This window comes from Corvus moneduloides, chromosome 21, assembly GCF_009650955.1.
Source record: "Corvus moneduloides isolate bCorMon1 chromosome 21, bCorMon1.pri, whole genome shotgun sequence".
NCBI lineage: Eukaryota > Metazoa > Chordata > Aves > Passeriformes > Corvidae > Corvus > Corvus moneduloides.
The window spans coordinates 10,358,509-10,380,718 of NC_045496.1; the positions used below are offsets into that span (position 1 = coordinate 10,358,509).

At 61.4% G+C, this 22,210-nt stretch overlaps 4 protein-coding genes across 22 annotated transcripts in view; 1 reads left to right on the forward strand and 3 right to left on the reverse strand.

The window, feature by feature from the left end:
* GRIN1 (glutamate ionotropic receptor NMDA type subunit 1) overlaps positions 1-8,800 on the forward strand; it is a 38,382-nt gene extending 29,582 nt beyond the window's left edge. For 2 of the 19 annotated variants that reach the window (XM_032130631.1, XM_032130633.1), the window contains 2 exons: positions 1,076-1,186; positions 7,142-8,800. In XM_032130631.1, coding sequence (XP_031986522.1) covers positions 1,076-1,186; positions 7,142-7,210 — 180 coding nt within the window. In that variant the 3' untranslated portion in view covers positions 7,211-8,800. The other 17 variants (XM_032130624.1, XM_032130625.1, XM_032130628.1 and 14 more) reach the window with 14 other exon arrangements.
* On the reverse strand, positions 8,785-11,133 carry LRRC26 (leucine rich repeat containing 26). Its single transcript, XM_032130643.1, has 2 exons — positions 10,367-11,133; positions 8,785-9,979 (listed from the first exon to the last, which is right to left on the reverse strand). Exons 1-2 carry the CDS (start codon positions 11,109-11,111, stop codon positions 9,720-9,722), a joined length of 1,005 nt encoding a protein of 334 aa, XP_031986534.1. The 5' UTR covers positions 11,112-11,133; the 3' UTR covers positions 8,785-9,719.
* A 1,625-nt stretch (positions 11,134-12,758) lies between these two features.
* RNF224 (ring finger protein 224) lies at positions 12,759-14,681 on the reverse strand. The gene has a single exon (XM_032131004.1). The coding sequence runs from the start codon at positions 14,582-14,584 to the stop codon at positions 14,078-14,080; it is 507 nt and encodes a 168-aa protein (XP_031986895.1). The 5' UTR covers positions 14,585-14,681; the 3' UTR covers positions 12,759-14,077.
* A 3,618-nt stretch (positions 14,682-18,299) lies between these two features.
* On the reverse strand, positions 18,300-20,595 carry CYSRT1 (cysteine rich tail 1). The gene is made up of 2 exons (XM_032131078.1): positions 20,513-20,595; positions 18,300-20,019 (listed from the first exon to the last, which is right to left on the reverse strand). The coding sequence occupies exon 2, from the start codon at positions 19,949-19,951 to the stop codon at positions 19,568-19,570; it is 384 nt and encodes a 127-aa protein (XP_031986969.1). The 5' UTR covers positions 19,952-20,019; positions 20,513-20,595; the 3' UTR covers positions 18,300-19,567.
* Positions 20,596-22,210: the final 1,615 nt, after the last annotated feature.

Genomic DNA, 22,210 nt, shown 5'->3' on the forward strand with positions numbered 1-22,210 from the left:
GAGATGCCATGGAAGAAAAAGACATTTCATTCCATTCATCTTGCTTTCCTTTCCGTTTGTGCATGTCCGCAAAAGAGAGAACTGAGAAGGAGGAGCAAATGTATCCCCGAGCATGCTCTACGCACCAGCGGGATACATTTTGGTTACCCCCGTGCGGTAGCAGAGCCAGACCTGGTCACTGCGTCCCCCGTCGGAAAGGTCACACTCATTGGCACGAAAGCAATTGGGGAGGACTCGTTGCCAGCGCCCGGCGCCGAGCGCGGCCGGGCCCCCCGGCCCGCGGCCCCCGCACCATGGCGGCTGGTGCTCCCAGCCTGCGCCAACCAGGTCCGACTCGCTAACTCCAACGCCTACATTTTTCAGTTCTGTTTCTCTTTGAGTTCATCCCGACCCGACGACATCATGGCACTAACGCTTTGCTTCCTCCCTTTCTTTTCCTTTGTATTTTTTTTTTTTTTTTTTTTTTTTACTTTTCTTTTTCTTCCAGTTTCCTTTTTGGTTTTTAGCCTGTTTTACTTTGGAAAACAAACCAAACCACCACCAACAACCACGTTCGGCTTTGCACAACTGCATCATTTGAATTTTTGAACACTTTTTTTTTACAGAATATTCATACAATGACTTCTCTTTCAATGCAGTCCTCTCTCTCTCTTGTGGCACTAGGATTCAGCCTCAGAAAAGGCCCTGAGCACTTTTTTTTTTAGTGTAGGTACAGCATCTCACGTCTCGGTCCAGCCAGGCTAGCGGCGGAAGCGAGGGGCAGGGCGCCAGGCAGAGCATCCCCAGGAAGCGAGGTCAGCTGTGCCGGCCTGGCTGCAGACACCAGGAGAGCAGGGCTACCTCCCAGAGGGGTTCCCAGCGCTCCGGACGCGAGGCCGGCCCCCCGTAGCTGTAGCAGTGTGGTGGCTGTGCCGTAGCCGTGGGTCACGGAGGCCCTTGGAGGACTGGGAGTGGCAGAACACCTCCAGTAGCTTTCTCACCTAAATGAAGGCCATGACACGGGGCAGTATTCAAATAGATTTAGAGTTTCCAACAACACACTAGAGATCTAATTACTTATACATATTCATTTTAGGATAGAAAAAGTGGTAGAGCAGAACCTGACCCTAAAAAGAAAGCCACTTTTAGGTCCATCACCTCCACCCTGGCCTCCAGCTTCAAGAGACGTAGGTCCTCCAAGGATACGGTAAGAGGAAGAAGAACAATTCTGCCCTCTCTCTTTCTCTCTCTTTCTCTCTTCTGCCATCCCATCGACTGCCACACACCCATCCCGAAGCTGCCAGTGTACATGCATAGCTCATGTTCGTCACCAGTCAGTCAGTCAGTCAGTGAGTCAGTCATCCCGTGTACCTGAAAGGATGCTGGGATCCTGGAGGGCAGGCAGGAGGTGGCTTGGAGTCCTGTGATGAGTTGGGAGATGCAACCGAGTTTTTGTTTTGTTTTTTTGTTTTCTTTTTGCCTGGATGATTTCTGATGTTCCTCTCTGTGCTTCGCTCACCTTACCGGTGCTGACCTCTTGAAAATGATGACATTTTTTCTTTATCTTTTTTTCTTTTTTTTCTGTTCCTAAGTGTTCCTGTACCTGTTTGTCATTGTATGCCTAAAAACAATCACCCCGATTTAATTTGGGCACCGTGTCACCTCACCAAGAGCCATGCGTGTCACACTCTCTACATGTGATTTTTGTTTGTGACAATTAGCATTCGGAATAGTCCTCGCACAGGAGTGACAGCTGTCTCTGGTTATCGTCAGCAGTAATGCAGCTCTAGAAAAGAGATGAAAAGGCTCCAAAGAGGAGGTTGTTAAAGACCCAGCCTTGGTTCAAACTTGTGTTTTCCGCTGCTCTCACATAACCAGAGAAAATTTCCAAATTGCTGCCTCTAAAGTCAGCTGTTTCCAAATGTGCAAATGTGTCTGCTCGTGCTGGAGCTTCAGACACCTCAGCGTCAGGTTGGGCTGTTGGTCTGTCGGACTGAGCCGTGTCCCTCTGCATGTCGCCGTCTGTTGTATGACACTCTGCACTGTGGCTACTCTGTTGTCTCGTGTGGCAGCGCCAGCTGCGTTTTGCTGCCCGACCTCCTGGCGCGACGGGCTTGCCAAAATCCCCTCCCCGGGGCGACCGGCGGGTTTGTGCCCGGGGTTGCTCAGAGCAGGTCCCCGCCAGGCTGCCCGAGGCGCGGCGGGGACGGGGGGACGGTGGCAGCGGGGGAGATGTGGCCCCCGTGGCGGGGTGGCCCGTCCCCAGCCGCAGCTTGGGCGCCTCGGGGACAGCATGTGGTATCGCAGGGGTCTCGGGGCCACGGCTCTGTGTGAGAATGCAGGAGGCTGCCTTTGACACCAGCGCAGGCTCCATACCAAGAAGCTCCTGGAGCACCCCTGGAACGTGGCCCTGGGGACAGCTGAGCCCTCAGCCGGGCTTGACTGCCACCATCTCACACAAAGTGCTCCTCTCACTGTCACCTCGAAGCCTGGAAGTCATGGGGGGGACACCCACACTCTTCCCACCCATCCTCCGTGCCCCATGGGGAAGACGGGCATCCCTGTCATCTCCTGTGCTGCTTCTGTGCTCCCTGGGTGCCACCGTGTCCCAGTGATGCCCCATGTCTGGGGTCCCCTCTCCCCACTGCTGCACCCCCTGAGCAGCTCTGCAGGGAGGTCACAGGTTGTGTTTTTGTGGCCTGAGCCATGACGGGGGCAGAGGAGGCAGAGATGGGGTGGGTGGTGCAGGGGGTGGTGCAAGAGTGAGGAGGAGGAGGAGGAGGGACAAGTGGAATGCACAGAAAAAAGAGGGGAGAAAAATTCGCAGAAAGAGCTGCGTGTCCTTGAGTAGACCCCCATGTTCTGTTGTGTTTGACGCGCTCCACGAGTAGGAAACCAAGGGGTGCTGTCCTGGGAGAGCAGAATCATGATGGAGCCCTGGGCACCTGGGGGAACCAGTGCCACCGGTGGGCAGAGGAGAGGGGGAGAACCCAGGAAAAACGGGGCAGCTGGTGTGTGGCACCCCGGTACCTCCCACATTGCTCCTTCTTCAGGGAAGCATCCTCGTCCTGATCCTGCTCCATGGTGTGGCATCCATCCTACACCAACCAGCCCACAGCCCTCTCTGCCCCATGCCAGGAACACCCCAAAGCCCGGACCTGACTAGGTCCAGGGCCCACCTGCCCCACAGGTCCCATGGATGGGCAATGGAGCTGTTCTCTCCCCTTCCCACACCCGCTGGGGTCCAGCACAACACAGGGCTCCCCATGTTTGGGTCCTGGTCATGCTCTTACCGGTACATTGTTCATGGGCAAGTTGTGGAGGGAGATGACCCCTCTCATGCCAGAAGAGGGTCCCCACTTTGGGGGCAGCTGCGTGGTCAGTTATTCCCCGCTGCTCCGGTCACAGCACTCTGCCTGCCATGGGGTGCCGTGGCCAGGGTCCCACGACACGTTCCCCAGGGACTGGGCTAGCTGGGTCTAGAACAGGCCAATGGGGTGAACATTCAAGACAACGTGGCCAACTTGAAGGCTAGCAGCTATTGCAGGAGGTCCGTGGTGGAGCGAGCTTTGTGGTGATGTTGGGCAGACCTGCTGGCTGCTCTGCGGGCTGAGCAGCCAACGGGAGCGGGGTGCTGCCACCAGCTCATGTCACAGCCTGTGCTTGGTGACCTCCACTTCCATGCAGCAGCCCTGGCTCAGAGACCCCAACGCCCTCCTGCTGGAAGGCCCCACGAGTCCATAGCATGCTGGGGCACGTTGCCTGGGGTCCTTGTAAAGACGAGAAAGCAGCGAGGTGCTCTGTTTCATGATGCTCAGCAGAGCCGCGGGCCCACACCAGGTCTTAGATGGGCAAGGCTGGAGAGCCCATGGGGCTGGAAGGCCAGGCTGACCCCAGCCCCACGGGCTCTCCTGGCTAGCGAGCGAAAGACGCAGACCTGGTGGCCTTGCTTCTTTCCTTTCCGTTGTCGGGAGTTTTAAAAATGGATTCTGCTCTGCAGCCCTGCAGAATGGTCCCTCAGGAGTGCCAGAGAGACAGGCTGGCACCATGGAGCCAAGACAGCCCTGGGAAGCTTCCACCCCACTCTGAACGTCCTAGCGCCCACCATCACCCGAGCTGCACAGCCTCTCCGCGGCACATCATCCCCACCGCCCCAGGAGGAGATGCATGTGTTCCCCATAGGCAGCTCCTGCAACTCGAGTAGCACTGGCAGAGCTGACGTGTCCATCCATCGCAGCCACCCACGATACTGCAACCCCACAGACGCCATGTGAGATGCATAAACCACACAGACACCTCCGAGCCGGCACATTGCGTACAGACACGTATCGAGGTGCACAGGTCCCTTAGCCCCCCGCATCGCCAGCCCCCGCAGAGCCACACTGCCAGCCCCAGGCACAGCTGACACACGTCCCACGGCACCGCCCCGCCAGGGCCGGCGCTGGCGGCGCTGGAGCCCCGCGGCCGTGGGGATGGTGCCAGAGCTGGGCGAGAACCGAGGGGCTGCCTGGAAAAGGTCACCTTTTCAGTGAAGGATCAGCTGTCCCAAAGCCAAACGCTTCTTGGCTGAGAAAGAGCCTAGTTTTTGGCCCAAAAGAACCAAAAGTAGGTCAAAGACAACTTTTTTTTTCTTTTTTTTCTTTTTTTTTTTTTTGCCTAAAGGGAAGTTGATATTTTCTACAGCAAGATCACATTTAGCTGGAATCCTAATTTTTAATTGAAAAAAAAACCAACACAACAACAAACCAAAATTCTTCCAGAAAATCTTCCACCAGCCAGGGACTACCATATGAGCCCAGTTAGGTTGAAGTCATTTTTAAAGACATTAAGTCCTTGTCTATATTTTCTTCCTGGTTGTCATTTAAAGTTTTTGGTGCCTTCACTTCACTTCCATACCTTAACATGTTTGAGTCTCTTCTACAGTTAATATTGATTAATTTCTTGGCTTTATAATGTTTGGTTTGGGGATTATTGCACCATCCCTGTAACATAATTTACCCTAAATTACTGATATGTGCTTCTAGCATTAGTCCTACTTTAACATAGTTTTGATATGACCGTTTTCTTGCTTTTTTTCCTTTTCCTTTTTTATTTTAATTTTAATTTTTAGTATTAAAAATTGCATGCATGAACTTTACACAAAAAAAAAAAAAGTAAATGAGAATGTTACCCTGTGATAACTCTGTGATTGGAGGAGATATGCTTTCAAATCAAAAGCCATGCTCTTGTATTTTAATTTTTCTGGCCAGATTGCCCATTTCGCTTGGTTGTTTTAGCGTTTCCCACCCCAAGAGCTGTGCAGAGAGGCCAGAAGGCCCCAGCCTGCCCTGCTACACCACCACAGCAGCCACACGTGCACCAAGGCACACACACTCACACAGGCACACTCCGCTTCTTCCACCCCCCTCGCATCAGGCAGGATGTTTACCAAAGGACCTTTCTTCTACCCATTCATTTTTGTATCTCCAGTTCCTCCTTCTCCTCCACCAGTGAGTCACCAGCCTCTCCCCTTTCCCAGTCACCTCCTTGCTGCGGGAGTCAAGCCCCATCCCATGAGCACGCACCTCCCGGCAGCTCTGCCACAGAAACATTGCATTTAGCCGGAACCCAAATTTTTCACCAGGAGGGGGTGGCTGCACCCGATTTTGGGAGAGAGGGGTGTTTTTTGGTGGGCTGATGAATAGCCACAAAAAGCTCCCCCCAAGGGCGGCAGAGTGGCACCAGGATGGCCTCGGCTGCTCTCTGTGCCAATGGGTGATGGCCGAGCTGTTGCCCCTTAGCAAAGCAAGGCCATGGCCAGGAATTCCCAGAGGCTCCATTGGAATCTTAGCCAGTGCCCTGAGTGGCAGAATGACCCCGTGAGAGGCTCCCTGGGTGTCAGCACATCCCCAGCATGGCACCGGAGAGGCGGGAGCACGCTGGCTCCCGGCCCTGCCCCAGCAGCTCCCACCCAGGGGTCCTGGGGAAGCACGAAGCTGGGCTGGGCAGGGCAGCCCCAAGGACCCCAAGCAAGGCTCGGGGGACCCCAGCCCTGGCCTGGCAGGAGGCAGGGTGCGCAGCACACAGGGTAGCCACAGTGCCAGAGCAGCCGGCAGCGCCGCGGAGGCCACGGCCACCATCGACCAAAGCAGGGCGGGTGAATCCGTCACCGAGGAGCCCCCCCGGAGCCCCTCAAAACATGGGCCCTCCTGGGCAGGGCGGTGCAAGGGCTGGGAAGATGTCACTGGAGAGGGTCTGTGCTGCAGTATGTGAGACCCACAGGGACCCTTTCCTGCCCCAGCACCAGATCAGGACCCCAGAGAGCAGCGCAAGATGCTCCGGACCACCTGCTCCCACAGCAGGGCTGGACAGGGCTTCCAGGTCAGGTTTGGAGTTGGGAGAGGAGCTGGGAAAGGAAGGGAGAATGGAAGGAGGAAGGGAGGAAATAACTGCCCAGCTGTAAATTCCTGCCTGGGGAGGAAGGACTTTTATTTTCTTGCCCACTGATGGGAATTTCTGCTCTCCCCCCCACTTGCTGATGGGACTGCTGCAGGGGAGGGCTCTCCCATGGTCTCTCCCATGCCAATCCCCCCCCATCCGCAAGGAGCTCCAAACCCCAAATCCAGGCCACATCCCCAACACAGGCTGTATTTTCACATTAGCAATCAACACCACACTTTATCACGAGTCAGCCACACCACACATCTCACCTGCATGAAAGGACAGTCACGGCAGGGTCATTCAAGCAAGGAGGTGAAATGCCCTGGCCTCAAAGCACAGCTTGATCTGGCACCAGAGAGGTGCCAAAACCCAGCCAGACCCTCCAAACACAGGTTCAGGCGTGGGCTGGGCTGATGAGTCACAGGCTTTGTTTTGTAGCCCTCCCAGAGCAGAGAGGGCCTGGCTCAGCGGGTGACGTGGCAGCCACGCTCCGCAGAAGCTGCACCACGCTCCTGGTGTCCCCTCTGCCCAGCTCCAGGGCGCTTGGAGAGTGTCTGCAACGACCTCTGCACAAGCGTGGATGGCACTGGGAAGGGGACCTCAGCCAGCAGCAGCTTTCGGGGCGTTGCATCACCCCCAAGAGATATCCTGTAGGGACGCATGGGATATGAGTAGCCGCGGGGACAAGTGCCAGAGCTGCCTAACACTTCTTTCTCCTTGTCTGTCTATTTGTGTGTTGCAGCAGTATCACCCCACCGACATCACTGGCCAGCTCAACCTCTCCGACCCCTCAGTCAGCACTGTGGTGTGACCTTCTCCCCGAGGGCCATCAGTCCTTGCCCAACACAGTAGGAAGGCACAGCCAGGACTGCCTTTCAAGGGACACTGATGGGTTCTTCCGGATGAGATGGGAGGAAAGCATCCTTCATCCATACACAGTGACTCCATTGTAAATCTCCCTCCCTTCCTAGGCCTGCTGCCATGCTCGTGCCCCAGCAAGCACGGCAGGACCAGGACAAGGTTTGGACTTCACTGTACAGAGATTATTGCTTCCAAACAGTGCCACGATAATCAGAATTGCCACTGACTGGCTCCGTGCAAGGGGAAAGGACTGCGGAAGGCACACGGTGCCTGCTCTCCCACGGTAGCAGGGAAGAGCCGGTGCCAGACCACAGACACGTGTTCAACCTCGCAGGCTGCAGCCTTCTGAGCACACACAGCCCCTCGGACGTGTGCTCCGTGTCTCCCACCACCTGGAGGGCTCCAGCGATGTGCCCACGGTCCTGAGCAGCTGGAGCAGCCAGCTCCTGGTGCGGCAGGTTGGGCACACGTCCCTGCTGTGCCGAGTGACCCTCACGACTGCCGCAGCGGCTGGAAGATGTGTGCTCTGCTCCTTGCAGGGGACGGACCCAATTCCCTTCCCTCCCATCGGCCCGTGGCTGTGACTCAGTCCCTGTCCGTGGTCCGGCTGCAGCAGGAGAGCTCCCGCCCTGCAGCCCTCGCCCCTGTGCTAATCCCGGTGCTCCGGAGCCCTGGAGCGCCACCAGCCAAGATCCCGGCTCCCACCTCTCCTGCACAGAAGACATCCCCAGGACCTGGCCACGGCCAGCATGTAGCACTCACACAGCAGCTCTCCTGGCCAGGAATTCTCCACAGGAAATGGCTCTGGATGGTTGCACTGACCTCTACCCCAGCTCCACACTGCCTCAGCACCAGCAATGCAAGGAGAGATGCTGCTGGCTGGTCACGGCTGGCTGCGGTGCTGCAGCGGCCGCCCAGCCTGTCTGCACTGTGGGGGCACCACGGCCAGCGCTGGCGGCTCCCCTGCCACCCTCACCTGCAGCCCAAGCTTGCCAGCAGCTCCCGCGGCAGCCCCGAAGCCCCAGCTCACGGCGCTGCATCTGCCTGAACCTGGAGACGTGGAAAGCAGATCCCAGTTCGGGAGAAGGGAACCGAACGAGCCAGGCTGACGCCGTCCCTCCCCGCACCTTCCTCCCCTCGAGCCCACACGCCCACCCCGAGCGCCCTCTCTGGGGGCTCCGACAGCGGGGCGGGGACTGGGCACCGGGGCAGCGTCTGGCACAGCCCGGCTGGGGATGAGCAGCACTGCACGGGCACGGGCAGCATCACATCCCGTCTCCTGCCAACATGGAACACCCACCTGCAACGTGGTACCGAGCCCCAGCGGCACGAACTGCCTTCTCCCTGCCCCAGGCTGCCCCCGCGGCAGGGTTCTCACATGGCAGCTGAGGTCTGGGAGCGTCGTCCCACCGACTGCTGTGGCTTCATCAAGTTCATCTAGCTCCAGCTGAGAAATCGGACCCATTCTACTTTATACGTCAATGTTACATTAATACCGAGTTTTTGCAAGAGCTCAGTAAAGTCTAGACTGGATCATGAAGTGGTTTATTCCAGAGCTGTGTGACTCTTTCTGTCTCTGCCTTCTGGCAAAGCTGGCAGGGAGCCCTGTGGTGAATCAGAGCCTCACCCAGCCCTGCTGCAGGGTCTGCAAACAGTGGAGGGACAGGAAGGGATGGAGAAACCAGCAGGGAGAAAGGCCAGGGGCTGTAGGGGAGACTGGGAGGGAAAGGGCATCCCCATTCTGGGACACCCAGGGGACAGCCAGAGTGGGGCACAGGCCTTGCAGCGAGGGGATGGGGACAGTCTGGAACTGTCCCAACACCAGCACCATGGCAGCTGGCCCTGTCCCACCTCCATCCTGGGGAACACAGTCCCCTGCCACTGCTGGGCTCCCCATCCCCTGGGGGCCAGTGTGGGGCCTGGCCAGTGAGGCCAGCCTTTGGGAACAGAGGCACAGAGAGGCTCCTGGGCTACACCAAAAGGTAAATGGTGACTCCTGGGGTGGCCTGAAAGGCACCAAGAGGAATATGGTGAGTCCTGGGATGCACACAGGGGCTCCCAGGCTGCACCTAAAGGCACAGTGAAGCATCTGGGGCATCCTAAATACACCCTGAGGGGCCTGGGCAGCACAGGGGGCAGGACAAGGGGAGAAGGATCACCTGGATGCCCCCAGGAAGGGGATATGCAGATCTGAGGATGGCCTTGGGGAGCCTCCCAAAACACTGAGAGCACCTGTGGTCAGCCCATGCCCTGCAGAGAGCTGATCCAGAGGCTGCTCCCCCCTGGCAGAGGCAGCTTGGCACCACCTTGGGGGACTCTGAGAAAATCCAAAGTGATTCCAGGAGCAGAACTTCCTCTCATGGTCCACAGGGGTGTGTTTACAACGGGTGGATGCAGGCACCTGGAGACGGGCAAGGATGGAGCACAGCCTGCCCAGGGCAGAGCCTGGCTGAGCTGCCTCAGTGCACCCTGCAGACGCGGGGTCTCCTCCAGCAGTGGGATTCCCGGCGCAGGCTGTGGTAGAACACTATGAGGGACCCCATGAAGGTGCAGAAGAAGATGCTGGCGATGAAGGAGAAGGGTCCAATGATGAAGAAGGTGATGTACTGCTGGGAGGACAGCGAGGTCCCCTGGCATTGCCTGAAGGACTCATCCCCAAAGGCCATGATCGGATACTTGTTCAGCTGCTCCGGAACTCTGCACAGGAGCAAACTCTTCTCTGGAAGAGAAAAGCCATGCTGGAGGGCACACACGGCAGCTGGGAAAGGCAGGTGCCAAGGACAGGGGGGATGGCAGGTCAGTGTGGGACAGATGGCACCAGGGCAGGAGGTCAGGGGCCAGGGTCACCAAGATCACCCGTGTCAGGATACGAAGAAGGAGAACTGTGAGGTTCAGGACTCACCTTAGTGGGATGGGATGGGATGGGATGGGATGGGATGGGATGGGATGGGGACAGGTTCTGGGGAACCTCACCCCCAGGGCACTGACCACCCAAGCCCTCATCCAGCTGACAGCCAGGGTGCTGGGTCCTGCCTCAGCCCTGGCAGGGTGACCAGCCAGCGTGGAGCGGGCAGGGGCTTAGGGACACAGCCCTCTGGGCACTCACCTCGCACTTTCTCCCTGTTGTGGCTGAGCCAGCGCCAGAGGGGCAGGATGCCGCAGCTGCACACCCAGAGGTTGTCCTGCAGCAGAAGGGCTCGGAGCTGAGGCAAGGCGCCCAGCACCCCAGGCTCCAGCTCCCCCAGCCTGTTGCTGCCCAGGTTGAGCGTGGCCAGGCTGGTGAGGGGCAGGAAGGTCTCGGGGGTCAGCACCGTGAGGAGGTTGTGGCTGAGGTCCAGCTCCTGCAGCGCCCCGAGCCCCAGCAGCGCCTGGCCGTGGATCAGCTCCAGGCGGTTGTGGGCCAGGCTGAGCAGCCGCAGCCCCGGCAGCGCAGGGAAGGAGCGCGGCCCCAGCACGGTGATGAAGTTGTAGCCGAGCCACAGGGCGCTGGTGTTGGTCGGGAGGCTCCAGGGCACCTCGCGGAGGCCCCGCTCGCTGCAGTCCGCCTCTCCCGGGGCGCAGCGGCAGGCGGCCGGGCAGGCTGGCGAGGGCGGAGGGCACAGGAGCAGCAGCAGGGCCAGCACGGGGCCGGGCACCCTCCGGCAGCCCATGGCCGCCCCCTGAGGCACAGAGGGCTCCCTGACCCGCCGTGCTGGGATTGCCCCGCGGACAGGTTCCCTAGAGCCCCGCGCCTCGCCCTGCCCCGTGCTCCCGGCTGAGCCCGGCGGGGCTGGCTGGCGGTGCTGGGCAGCGCTCGGCTCCGTGCGGCCGCTCGCATTCATTCCCCTGCTCACCCGGCTGCAAACCTGCATCGGGCTCTGCTCCCGGACCCGGTTTTCCTCGGGGTGGAGCTGCACTTTTTCCAGCAAATATTTTTGCAATGATGCTTGCCCTGCAAGGTGTGGAACCGTGCCCATGTCCCTCCCTCCACCAGGCACCGCTCCAGCCAGGTAAGCAGCCAGTTCTGCGTGGCCTGGGATTAACTTCTTGTGTGTACTACAGGCTAGAGAGCTGGAAATTGGCAAATTCAGGTCCATCCCTAAGCCTCCATCCCTCCCCCCAGGGGCATCCCCCACAGCAAGGCAGGGGTACAGCCAGGCACAGAGGGGTGTGTGGGCCCGGGACCCCCAAAAGTGGCCGGGTTACTGGGACAACACATAAATGGGACAAAATCATATCATTTGCAGGTCTTACCTCATCTTATGTGCTGTCACACTGTGCCCAGGGGTCCTCAGCGGGGAGCTGTGCTGGGAGCCATGGCCTGCCCTGCTGAGCCCAGCCCTTGGCCGAGCCCTGTGTGCCCCTGGCAGGAGACCACCAGCCATGCCAAAGTGAGGAGGGCTGGGACAAGATCTCATGGGCCACCCTCCTCCTTCCCAGAAGGGATACACGTCTGTGTGCACACAGAGGGTGACCCAGGAGCCCCCCCATGAGAAGCATGGCAAAGGTGACCTTGCTGGGCTGCAGCCACCCCGAACTGGTTTGCCCTCACCGCAGCATGGCAGTGCCAGTTCCATGGGGCTCAAAGTCTGCCCCCACCTTGTTTACACCTGCTCCGCTTCAAAGCCACTCAAAGCCTGGCCGCTGAGGGCTGGGGAGGAGTGATGTCACCTCCCAGTGCCACTGCCCCTGGCAGAGCTCAGTGGGGACTGGGGGACCAGGCGACATGGCTGGCAGCACCTCATCCCACTTCCAGCCGGAGTGGGGGCCTGGAGCAGGGACACTGTCCCCTCTCACATCCATTGGGACCCCAGTGGCCACTGTCCCGGAGGAATCCCTGTCACTCTGCCCCACAGCCAAGGCACTGGATAGGAGCAAGGCAGGGCACGGCTGCACCCCACGCCAAGGCCAGGATGTTCCCAAATCTGGGACAGAAGCAGCAGGCAGAGGGTTTATTAATAGCATCCCGAGGAGCTTTGGTTTGTTTATCTATCCTGCAGCAAACTCGGTTTGCTGCATTAATCCCCATCTGGAAATAATTCAGAGGAATCCTCCAGCCCAGCCCAGCCCCAGGGCAAGGGCACAAACCAGCTGCCATGTGGAGCTGCAGCCCCAGCTCATCCCATCCACAGCCACAGGCTGGATGGAGGCCTGCATTTTGAGGGAGCCCTGTCCCAAAGTGCCCTTCCTCCCCAGGAGATGCATTGCCCACTGCAGGGGGACACCCACGGAGGAACAAAGCAAGGGACAAGCCCCCAGAGTTGTTCTGGTGCTGGGGGGAGGCAAGGATGCAGGGGACACGGGGTGTGGGACAGGGTGCCGTGGGTTTGGTCACCCAGCACTGCTGGAAAGCTGGGACCGAGAGGTGCTGGGCTGAGCACAGAGCTGCACAGAGCCAGGCCTGGGGAAGGGATGGGCCCTTCCCACACTCTTCCCACCACTCACCGCTGAGTTTTTGGGGAGAAATAGAGATAGAGGGGAAGGTGCATTAAGACTCAGTGATAGCTTTTATCCATTCCTCGAAGGCTTTAATTTCTTGCATGTTCCCAAGTAATTAAAGGACCAAGGCAGGACTAACATGGAATTTCTGAACCGCACCACACTTCTGTCTGCCCTGGGACCAGGTTAATTCTTCTGGGAACATCTCAGTTGGGACTTTTTTAAGGCAGGTGACACCAAGTGGCAGAATTGTGCATGAGCTCTGTGCAGGGCTGGGTGCTGTCCAGCCCTGGCCCCCAGCACAGGGAACATCCGAGCACCAGGACTGCCCAGGAGACACAAGGTCCCTGCCAGCCCTGCCAGGGAGGCACAGGCTGGGGTCCCCGCTGAGCCCTGAGGGGGTTCCTGGTGCTGGGGAATTGCAAGAGCTCATAAACCGCACGGAAAACAGAGGCAGAAAATGGGCCCTGAGGAAAACTGCAAGATCTGCCCAGGCAACAGCAAGCCCTGCCCAAGCGCTGTTCCAGTGGCACCCTGTGCACCCCAGTGCCCCCTGTTTGGCCCCTGTTAACCCAGACCAGCTGCCTGGGCTCTTTTCCTTGCACCCTGGTGTGGGGTCAGGCAGGGGAAGCAGGGAATGGCTGGAGAAACAGCAGCAGGGCTTGTGTGTGCGTGTGAGTGAGGAAAGGGTCAGGCAGGAAAGGCCAAACCTGGCAGGAGCCACAGAGCACGAGGCCAAGCAGGAGCTTCCTGGAGCTCAGCTCTCCTCCCACGCCAGACCAATGTAGCTGGAGGTTTCCTAACAGCTCTGTCATCCTCACTTTCACCGTCCTGCTCTCCCAGTGCCAAAATTTCTCATGCAAGCGGCCAGCAGAGCAAACACTCCCAGCACAGCAGTCCGGCAGGGCAGGCCACTTCTCCCCCCACCCACCCCAGGCCAGCCCCAGGCTTGCCAAGAAACGTGACCAGGATGTGCAGCCCAGCAGGGCCCAGAGTGTCTTTCATAGACGTGGAGCTCTCAAGGTGCTGGACGCTCCCCTCGGCAGCGCCAGGCCCCTGTCCCTTGCCTGGGGGACGCTCGGTGCCACTGTCCTTGCTGCACAGGAGAACAGAGCATGAGCCAGCCCGTGCTCAGGGACCAGGGAACATCCAGACCAGGTTTCTGAGCAGTCAGCAGGGCAGATGGACAGCATGAGCGGGTGGAAGCCTACTCATCCCCTGCTGCTGCACCCCAAATCCCGACAGGATGCACAGCAAGCCCTGCCCAGGCTGACGCCCTTCCTAAGCCGCCAGCACAGCCCCACCAGTGCAATCCAAACGCGGGTCTGAGGCATGGCATAGGTCCCCAAAAGCAGCCCCAGGCTGTCCCCGGCGCCTCAGCCGCCCTGGCAGCCCCAGCTCAGCTCTCGAAGGCCGCGGTCACCCCGCAGCACAGGCACAGCCGGCAGCAGCCGCGCCGGGGGAACAGCGCCGGGGGCAGCGGCTCTTGGCACAGCCCCGCCGGCTGCTGGGTCACCGCCTGCTCCTTGCACGAGCCCTTGGCGGGCAGCGTGGGCGGGGACCTGCCGGCCACCCGCGGGTGCTCCTTGTCCGCCTTGACGGCCAGGAAGGTGGCCAGGTCGAGGTCGAGCATGGTGACCCCGCCGCGCGGCGTGGGCGTGTTCTGGCGGCACTGCGGGCAGGGGATCCAGCGCTGCTCGTTGGTGACGGCGTCCAGGCGCTTCAGGCAGGCCTGGCAGAAGGTGTGGCCGCAGTAGAGGCGCCGCGGCAGCCGCACGCCCAGGTCGTAGGAGGAGTAGCAGATGATGCACTCGACGCGCTGGCTGCCCCGGCTCGGGGTGCGCGAGTGCGCCCCGACACACGGCCCCGCATCCTCTGCCCGGGGGCTGCCACCGGCCTGGGACATGCTGGGGAGGGGGCGAGAGGGAGCGTCAGGCCGTGGCCCACAGGGGTGGGATGTCACCTCCGAGCGCACCCGACATGCGGGAGAGAGGGGCAACAGTCCAAGCGGTGGTTCCCAGGAGCAGCAGGATCCCTGCCCGACATCCCTGTCCTGCCCGACATCCCTGTCTGCCCGCCCCAGGACCAGCCCGGCCTGGAAGAGCAAGATGCTGCCACTGCAGTGGGTTATCCCTGTATCTATGGGAGATGTGTTTTTCCCAGTGGGAGCTCTGGCCAGACCTCAGCAGCCTGCTCAGGGTGTGGCCTGGGACTGGGAGGAACACGGGGTGAGGTGGCTGGGTGGGCCAGGAACAGCACCTGGGGACCAGGCAGTGGCACAGCCCTGCTCCTCCCCAGCCCCGGGCTGGGCTGGCACAGCTGTGGGCAGCAGGGGCTGGGCACAAAGGCTCGTGGGGAGGGGTCTGAGGGGGTCCACCCTCCTCTCAGGTGGGGTCTGGTACCCACCAGCACATTTGCAAACTTCTCCTGGAGGTCACCAAGACTCTGTTCCCTCTCCTTAGGTGACCTCAAGTGTTTTGGTGCACACAGGTACCCCTGTCCTCCCCTCCTCCCAATTCCCCCATCCCTACCTGTCCCGAGATGCTGCCCAGGGCCTCAGGGTTGGTGGCAGAAGAGCTGTGCTGTCCCGGGGGGCTGTGGCAGTCCTATGGGGAGCATCGGGGAGCTGAGCTGCCAGCAGCTCCCCAGCCAGGTCCCTGTGGCTGCCGGTGGTAGTGGGCAGGGGCTCACCTTTCAGGGACAGATGCTATTGGATCTGCTGCAGGGAAGCCAAGCCCGGCAGATTGGGTTACAAGCACCTGGGTAACAAAGACCTCTGAAATCTAAGCCCAGGAACGGTCATTAACCATCAGCCTGTGCTTCATTAACAGAAGGAGCCGTCCCTGTGAGGCCGAGGAGCTCTGGGCTCCACCGTGGGCAGAGGGCTTGGACGTCATCCGGACCTGGGCAGCAGCAGAATCTTCCACGTTCTGGGCCACCCTTCACAGCCGAGGGCATTTGGGCAGACGTCGGCCAGCAGAGACCCCGTCGCGCTCCAGCCACACATCCCCAGGTGGTCCGGGCTGCGGGGACGGCTGTGACAGGAGCGGGAGGGCACGGTGGGGTGGCAGGGCTGGGACTGCTGCAGGGACACCGGGGCTCTGGCCCGGTCTGGGCTGGCAGTGCCCACGCGTGGGGTGGTGCTCCCACCTGGAGCCTGGAGGTGACGTGTCCGTGACCTGCCCCTGCCCTTCCCCGTGAGGCTGCGGGCTCTGGCCTTGGGGCCTGAGTTACCCATGCTCAGCATCAGGCTGGGGGCACCCCAGCCGCGGGGACACCTGCAAGGTTCATGGCAGTGCATGACCCAGGGGAGGTGACAGCGCCAGGGAGGTGCCAGACTCTGTCCCCGCAGCTGCCCGTGGCCCAGCAGCAATGTCCCACCTGGAGGGTGCTGCAGACTGAAGAGGGGAGTGTGGTAGGGGGACAGATCCTGGACCCAGGCTCCTGGAGGAGAAAATCCCATGCTGGAGGCAGGGCAGGACGGCCAGGACAGCCGGCAGCATTCCTGCATGGAGCAGGAGAGGGCAGCAGCTCCCACTGCAGGCGGGAGCAGGCGGAGCTCTCCCGTGCTGCCTCCTCCATCACTGGGCACCCCAGCTCAGCGCAGGCAGGGTTTGGGGCAGGGGAGCCCTTGGTGACAGAGGCTGTGCATCTGCCATGCTGACACCAAGGGTACTATGAGCCCTGCCAAAATCCCACCTGGATCCAGGAATAGGGAGTCACGGAATCGCTAAAGCTGGAAAATATCTTTAAAATTATCAAGTCCGATGTCAACTCAGCACCACCACCATGTTCACCACTAACCCACGTCCCCAAGTGCCACATGCCACATTTTTTGAACGCTTTCAGGGATGGTGACTCCTCCACGGCCCTGGGCAGCCTGTGCTTTACAACCCTTTCAGTGAAAAGTTTTTCCCTAATATCCAGCCTAAACCTCCCCTGGCACAGCCTGAGGCCGTTTCCTCTCGTCCTGTTACTTGTTACTTGGGAACAGAGACCAACCTACACCTCACTCCAACTCCTTTCAGGGAGCTGTGTGGAGCGATAAGGTCTCCCCTCAGGGAAGGCAGGCCTGCAATCAGCAGCGACACACGTGGATGGGAAACGCGTTTTCCTGTTCCCGGGGCTCATCCCCGGGCGCTGCAGGGACCTTCGGCACCGCGGGGCGGGGAGCGGCACCCTCAGGGAGAGCAAAGGTCTGAGCGGGATGAGCCGGAGCCCTGCACCGCCACCCGCGCTCCAGAGGCAGGAGGTGGCGGTCACCCAGCACAGCCCTCCGCACCCCTGGGCACCCTGGGGAGATGAACACACCCGGGGAGCACCCCTGGGCCTCCGCACGCAGCTGCCCGGGTCACCAGAGCCCTGCCGCAGTGTGGGGCAGCCCTCACCCTCCGCTGCTCACCCCCCCTCTCCTGCCGCTCCAGTTTAATCATTGCCCGGCTGGCTGGCAGGCTGTGCCCGGCCGCTCCCGCCGTGTTTGCCATCGCCGCGGGGCTGGGCAGAGCGAAGGGCAGCGGTGACACACGGCACATGCTGCGCCCTGCCCTGCCCGTGCCCCCGCTCGCACCGGCCGCTGCCGCGGCACCGCACACCCCTGGGGACAGCTCTCCGTCCCCAGGCCGCGGCGTCCCGCAGAGCACGGCAGGGCCCGGGGCAGCCCCCGCCCTGCGGGCTCCGGCGCTGACGTGTCCCCTGCCCCGCCACACCGCGGGCGCCCCGCGACAGGGCAGGGCTGGCGGCGGGGACACCAGAGCAAACACGGGGTGGATCTGCCCGTCCCCGCTGCCGCGGTCTGGGCAGGGAGAACAAGAGAGCTCCTTGTGCAGCGGGCAGCCTGGGCTGTGTCCCTGCCAGCCCCCCCTGCGAGCCGCACGCCCCCGGCCACCCACCGCCCTGGGAGCTGGGCCAGGCAGGGGGTCCGGACGGGGGGGGCCAAACTGACAGGGCCAAACCTCTGCCAAGCCACTGCCACCCCACCCCATGTCCCAGGGGGGTGGGATTTCAAGAGTGGTGGGCTTCCAGGCAGTGGCAGGATCTTGATGGGCTCCCAGCAGTGGTGGGCTCCCAGGGGCTGTGGGCTTTCAGTGGGATCTCAGCGTGGTGGCATCCAGGCAATGCTGGGCATCCAATGCTTGTGGGGTCTCAGTGCAGGTGGGCTCCAAGCAATGGCAAATACCAAGCCATGTTGGGCTCCCACTGCTGATGGACTCCTGGGAGGGTCACAGCCAGCCCCAAAGCCCACCCAGCTGGCCCAGCCAGGAACTTCCCTTTGCCAGGCCCTTCCTCAGCCTCTCCCAAAGACTCACGAAGTCTTTCCAGACAGGACAGTCACCCAGCTTGGCAGGGCTGGGCTGAGCACCAGCCAGTGTCCCCAGACACGCAGGAGCAGCATGTATTGGGAACGCCTGGGCACTGCTGGATCCAGGCTGGCACTGCTGGATCCAGGCTGGCAGCGGGGCACCAGGCAGTAGCCAAAGAGCTCATCGAGAGCCGCTGATGTCAGCAGGGCAACAGTTAAGCCTTGTTTGGAGGCTTTAGCATTGCCCTTGCACACCCACCAGGGAAAGCAAGAAGTGACATGGGAATCCCAGAAAAGCCAGGGTGGAGGGAAGAGGCACACCTTGGCAGGGCAGGAGAGGGCTGTGATTTTATTTGCAGCACCCTGAAGTCATCTGCAAACACAGGCACTCCTCCCAGCCGCGGCTCCCGCAGGCAGCTCTGCAGCAGCCATGGAGCAGCTGCCGCCTGGCAGAGCGGCTGTCCCTGGGACGCCAGCTCCGGGGAGGACTGCCAGCACCAGGGAGCGCTGCCAGCAACACGGAGGGACGTCAACACCACGGCGGGACACCAGCACAACAGCGGGCTTGTTCCAGGTCGATGGCAGCAGCCCCAGCCGAAAGCCCAGCCGGGAGGTGCCCCAGCACTCTGGGAAGAGCCAGCAGAGCAGGCTCCTCCCGCCCTCCTCCGAGCGCAGGCAGTTGCAGAAGGCGAATGTGGGGGCTCTGCCTTCCCAGCAAGGTGCCCCAGTGCTGCCCCGCTGCTGGAGCTGGGCCAGCCCTCTGCACTGGACCCGGCTCTGGGGTGCAGATGGGGCGAGAGGTTGTGCCCAGCACCCCACAAGCCTGGCAGGAGGAACAGAATGGGGCTGGGGGTTTCCTGGCACTGGGATATGAATGCCCACATCCATGCTGTGCCATCAGGTGCTGCCCTGGAGCACGGCCCAGCGCTCTGCCATGCTTTGGCTGTCTGTCTTTCCTGTCTCAGTCCCTCTGTCCATGGGCAGTGTGGTGAGGAGGAGCAGGACCCAGATGGAGCTTGGTGCAGGGTGCCAGCAGCATCCCCGTGGTGCTGTGGGAGGGGGGACGACTCACTTCTGGGGAGGTGGGTCCCTGTTCCAGCTGGAGGCTCGTCCCTGGCTCCTCTCCACTGCTCCAAGACAGTGACAACGATGTCCTCCTCTGCCACGAACAGGGCTGCCAGCAGGTGCCCCAAACTGCAAACCCACCTGCTGGCAGCTGGGCACTGCCCACGCCTTCCCAGGGTGGAGGTTTCCCAGCATGGGGAGGCTGGCAGGGGCACTGTGCAGGACTGCAGGCTCACAGCACTGCCCCATCCCCAGTGCAGTCACTTCTCGGTGACATCTGTCCCAGCACACATCATCCTCAGGGCTCCCGGGCCCCACGGCCCAGCTGGCAGGTGCCCATCCCCAGCACATCTGGCTGCAGAGTTCACAGGTGAAAAGCAATGTCAGAGTCCAGCCAGTGCCAGCTGCCAGCTCTGCCAGGTGCCAGGGCAGCTTCCCGGGGTGCCCAGGCCAGCAGCCATGTCCCTGTGGGGTCACCCAGCCCCATCCCATGGTCAGCACGTCCAGTGGGTGCAGGGAGGGCCCTTAGGAGATGACACAGCAGCACTTTGGGCACCAGGAGCAGCACCTGCAGAAGCCACATCGCCTGCCAGCCCCCCGCTCTGGGCCCTTGGGTGGCTTGTCCAGGGTCACGGTGTAGAAGGAGGCTGATGATTCCCCATTGGGCATCCTCAGGCTGGCATAGGGGTTGTAGGGACGTGACCAGGACTTGTCCACGGCGATGGTCGGGCTGTTCCAGCCATTAGCGAGGTCTGTCTGCTCCTCCATGCCGTGGGTGGGCACGGCCGCGGGGTTGGCGATGACGGTGGGCTCATCCCTCAGGTAGCGCGTGATGAAGCTCTGCTGGAACTGCTCCCGTGGGATGTTGACGCTGGCGTAGGGGTTTTCCACGGTGATCCCACGATCCATCTCACTGCCCCTTGTCAGCACACGTGGCCTGTCTGGCACTGCCCACCCCCTGCGGGACAGAGACCCCGCTAAGCCGGGGTGTGGGGGTGTCAGTGCTGGGGTTGTTCTCACAGCAGGGCAAGGGGAAGGGACCCCCGGCAGACCCCACTGGTTTGGGTGCAGAGCTGTGCTCCCCACTCCCTGCCAGCCCCAGGGAACCCCGACACGGTACACATGGACCCCCCAGAGCCAGGAGGGGTGCGGGGCGTGAGCAGGGCACTGGGGGGGAAGGAGGGGGTGCTGGCTGGGACACAGAGTGCAGGCAGGGCAGGGCAGGTGGGGTGGGAATTTCTCGAGGGGCACAGCTGGAGGATCGGAAGTGGGGAGAGGAGCGGGAAGAAACGGGGTGCAGGGGAGAGGCAGGGGGAAGATGGGACAGGACAAGAGCGGCTGGGACACGGGTTGGGGACGGGGCAGGCGGGGGAAGATCGGGGACCGGGGCGGGGGGGACAGAGGAAGAAAGGGGGCAGGGGGGAGCAGGCAGGACACGGCAGGGTGAGGGCAGCGATCCCCGGTACTCACCGAGCGCGCGGCTCCGGCCGCTGCGGGGCCGCTCTGCCCCGGCTGCGCTTCCTCCTGCACGGACCGCCCCGAGCGGCGCCGCCCCGAGCGACCGACAGACAGACAGACAGACGGACGGACCGGCCCCGAGAGACCGGGACAAGAACACCTCACACCCAGCACCCACCGCGCAGCCCCAAGACCAACCGACCGACCCAGCCCACACCGGCACTGGACATCGGAACAGAGCAGGGGCCAGAAGGAACTGGCCACCAATACCAGGCACTGGACAATGTGCACTTGGTGCTGGGCGCTTGGCAGTGGACAGGGACACTGGTCAGGAGGCACTGGGACCAGAACTGGACAGGGACACTTGGCACTGGACAGGGGCAGGGGGCACTGGGCACCAGGCAAGGCCACCAGTACTGAGGCACCAAACCAGCACCAGCCATTGGTACCAGGAACTGGACGCCAGCAGTGGATACCAGCACCAGCGTGGGCACTGGCACCAGCACCACACAGTGCACAGTGAACACCACACAGCAGGCAGTGCCACCATGCACTGTCACCACTGGCAGGACCGGGCACTGGCACCAGTACAGGCACCAGTACCATCCACTGGCACCAGCACCAGCCCTGTGTGCCATGCTCTGGGCACTGGCACCAGCACCACACTGGTTCTGGGCAGCAGGCAGGGGCTGGGAGGGGGGCACTGCACTCCACAGGTCTGTGGGAACCAGCAAACCCCGAGCGCCAGGCGCTGGGCAGAGGGCACCGAGCACCAGAACAGGTCCTGAGCACCAGGCAGGGGACACCAGGTCTGCACCCTCTGGCAGCCCCCAGACCTTCCTGCCAGGCTCTGCCTGCCCCCATGGGCACCCAGGGGTCCCACACCCCCTGCCTGGCTGTGTCTGCCCTCTCCAGCCCTGAGACCCCGGTGCCAGGGCTCTGCTGGGGTCCCCCTCCCTGCAGCACAGGACCTTTTCCAGGGTGGGTTCGGGGGCCACCCCCAGGGCACCGCTGGATGGTGGCACACACGAGGCTGGGTGGAGTGAGGACGTGGCTGCGCTAGGGCAAGGAGAGGGGTGCTGGCACATGTGCCATTCCCTGACACCAGAAGTGCTGCACAAGGAAAGATGCAAACTTTCAGCCCCTCCTCCGTCCATGTCCCTGCCGTGTGACCCTGCTGTGGTGTCCTCAGCCACTGGCACTCTTCCCATCCCCAAGGCCCCCAAAGTGGCTTGTGCGAAGCCCCAACCCCTTCCCACAAGCAGAACCTGTCCCTCCTGTGAGCCTCAGGGGTGCTGGGACAGCATCCTCCTGGACAGGCTGGGAGCAGGTGCCCCAAACTGCAGCTGAATCGTCCTGGGACTGGATTACATTTCCCACACACTTTGCAAAGGGAAAAGCCACTTCCTTCTGGCCATCCTTCTGACAACAGGAAATATTTCTCACCTGCCCCGAGGAGCAGAGGCTGCCCAGGCCAGCCCCTTGGCACTCCTGTAACAAGCAGGAGAGCTCCAGAGGGCGAGGGGAGCCTGCCTGCCCCTGACAGCACAGCCCCTGGGATGAAGCTGCCAGCACCTGCTTGCAAATCCCCAGCTCCCCTGCCTTCCCTCTGGGGCTGATCCTTCTGTCCCGGAGCCTGCTGGGCTGGCAGCTCCCAGAGTGTGGTTTCCTTGTAAAGAGACTCAGCGAGCTTCCAGGTGGTGGAGGGAA

Bases quoted from the DNA above. Each gene is read 5' to 3' on its own strand.
- CYSRT1 (XM_032131078.1), bottom strand. From the start codon at position 19,951: ATGGATCGTGGGATCACCGTGGAAAACCCCTACGCCAGCGTCAACATC.
- LRRC26 (XM_032130643.1), bottom strand. From the start codon at position 11,111: ATGCAGGTTTGCAGCCGGGTGAGCAGGGGAATGAATGCGAGCGGCCGC. The intron at 9,980-10,366 runs GTGAGTGCCCAG...TTTCTCTTCCAG, and splicing joins CAACAGGGAGAAAGTGCGAG to AGAAGAGTTTGCTCCTGTGC.
- RNF224 (XM_032131004.1), bottom strand. From the start codon at position 14,584: ATGTCCCAGGCCGGTGGCAGCCCCCGGGCAGAGGATGCGGGGCCGTGT.